The sequence below is a fragment of the Aethina tumida genome, chromosome 8, assembly GCF_024364675.1.
Source record: "Aethina tumida isolate Nest 87 chromosome 8, icAetTumi1.1, whole genome shotgun sequence".
Lineage (NCBI taxonomy): Eukaryota > Metazoa > Arthropoda > Insecta > Coleoptera > Nitidulidae > Aethina > Aethina tumida.
This window is the reverse complement of record NC_065442.1, coordinates 2,616,995-2,619,413: the sequence shown is the minus strand read 5'-3', so window position 1 is coordinate 2,619,413 and position 2,419 is coordinate 2,616,995. Positions and strand designations below refer to the sequence as shown.

General features: G+C 35.3%; 1 protein-coding gene across 2 annotated transcripts; it reads right to left on the bottom strand.

Moving 5' to 3' along the window:
- Positions 1-430: 430 nt before the first annotated feature.
- On the bottom strand, positions 431-2,157 carry LOC126266402 (actin-5C-like). Of its 2 annotated transcripts, none has more exons than XM_049970308.1 (2): positions 2,112-2,157; positions 431-1,769 (listed from the first exon to the last, which is right to left on the bottom strand). In XM_049970308.1, the coding sequence occupies exon 2, from the start codon at positions 1,748-1,750 to the stop codon at positions 620-622; it is 1,131 nt and encodes a 376-aa protein (XP_049826265.1). In that variant the 5' UTR covers positions 1,751-1,769; positions 2,112-2,157; the 3' UTR covers positions 431-619. The 2 variants fall into 2 exon arrangements, with proteins under 2 accessions (XP_049826265.1, XP_049826266.1); XM_049970309.1 differs by lacking the exon at positions 2,112-2,157 and adding an exon at positions 2,000-2,089.
- Between the last annotated feature and the right edge of the window lie 262 nt (positions 2,158-2,419).

The following is a 2,419-nucleotide window of genomic DNA, read 5'->3' as shown; positions in this document are numbered from 1 at the left end:
ATTGTATATTGGTATATATTAGTAACACTGATTAAGGTTAAGTTAAAGTTGGCACGTCTGACCAAGTTTATATCTTTTTGACATCTGAATGACAACTAAAGTTTGAGAAATTTAACGTTTTATATTTTCTGTTAAAATTGTGTCTGTTTATGGATCTAAATTGCTTCTCTATCCATTCAGTGTCATATTCACTTGTTGGGGCAAGCAATTGTTTTTCTACGAATTTTATGTTTGTGTTCCTTAATCCTAGTCTCTATTGAATTTTTTGTGGTACCAATGTATTCTTTTCCTTAAGAATATTTTTGGAATATATTTTAATGTAATGGTTTGTAAATTTAGATACATTTACAATTGATCTATTCATTTTAGCAGCTTTTATTAAAATTTAAAGAATATTTTTAATACAAAAGTTGAAATAAATACAATTAACTGTTTTACAATTTTTTATTATCCCATATTTAGCCAAAAGAAATAAAAAATGTTTATGTCGCACATATAATAATTACAACCAACGAAACGGTAACTAATACGTTGGTCTAAAGCATGTATGACAAAATAAAATAATTTTGTTTACGTGGGTAGTATATAAGAATATAAATGCTTACGTTGTAGAATGAAATTAGAAGCATTTCCGGTGGACAATAGACGGACCAGATTCGTCATATTCCTGTTTGGAAATCCACATCTGTTGGAATGTGGAAAGAGAACCCAAGATAGAACCACCAATCCAGACAGAGTATTTTCTCTCTGGTGGAGCGATGATTTTGATTTTCATTGTAGATGGGGCAAGTGCCGTGATTTCCTTCTGCATACGGTCAGCGATTCCTGGGTACATGGTGGTACCTCCAGATAATACTGAATTGGCGTATAAATCCTTACGGATGTCGACGTCGCATTTCATAATGGAGTTATAGGTAGTTTCATGGATGCCGCAGGATTCCATACCCAAGAATGATGGTTGGAATAGGGCTTCTGGACAACGGAAACGCTCATTACCGATGGTGATAATCTGACCATCTGGAAGTTCGTAACTTTTTTCCAAGGAGCTAGAACTGGCAGCTGTAGCCATTTCCTGTTCAAAATCAAGGGCCACATAACATAATTTCTCCTTGATATCCCTGACTATTTCTCTTTCGGCGGTAGTAGTAAAGGAATAACCACGTTCAGTTAGGATTTTCATAAGGTAATCAGTCAAGTCACGTCCAGCCAAATCGAGGCGTAAGATAGCATGAGGCAGAGCATATCCTTCATAGATGGGAACTGTGTGGGAAACACCATCGCCTGAATCTAAGACGATACCAGTGGTACGACCAGAAGCGTACAAGGAGAGTACGGCCTGAATAGCGACGTACATGGCGGGTGTGTTGAAGGTCTCGAACATAATTTGTGTCATCTTTTCGCGATTGGCCTTTGGGTTCAAAGGAGCCTCGGTCAGGAGCACTGGATGCTCTTCTGGTGCCACCCGTAATTCGTTGTAGAAAGTGTGATGCCATATCTTTTCCATATCGTCCCAGTTTGTTACGATACCATGTTCAATTGGGTATTTCAAGGTAAGGATACCCCGTTTGCTCTGGGCCTCATCCCCGACGTACGAATCCTTTTGTCCCATACCGACCATAACACCCTGGTGTCTGGGACGTCCGACAATGGATGGGAAAACAGCACGTGGTGCATCGTCTCCTGCAAAACCGGCCTTGCACATACCAGATCCGTTATCTACGACCAATGCGGCTACTTCTTCTTCACCCATTTTTTCGGATTATTTAGTACTGCAAATAAAATTGTTAATACATATCAATGATGTTTTACAAATGTCAAACTAAATATTTCATGTTACGTGGTAACAGTTTTAAATTAACTGTTTAATAACAAAATTTACTAAGGCATTACGATTTTTTTATTTAATAAATTTCAATTTAATATTAAATATAATTTACACACACATTGATATGATCTTTTATGATCTAATTATGATTATTTGATTGATTGAATTACTAACGTTATTTTTGGAATACGCATGCGGTTTCAAAAAAGTCATGTTTAAATTGATATATGGAATAATAGTAATAATTTTCTAAATACAAAAATCGTGAGACAATAGAGTTACTTACACGTGACGTAAATACGTTCTTTCTAACAAAAATTTCTATGGAAACAGCAGCAAAAACAGACAGTTTAATAAAATAACTCACGACTTTGTAAATCGGGTAAACAATTAAACTGTTTATACTGGTCGCCTAACTACAGAAACATCAAATAAACAAATATCTCGACTGTTATACATTATATGATACTCAGGGAGTATCATTTAGTTTTATCGGGTTTAACATGAGAGTTATCTCCACAAAATGAACTCTGTGGAGATTGTATTATATTTAAAGTAGTTTAATTACAAACATGTTATATTGGCAATAATAAT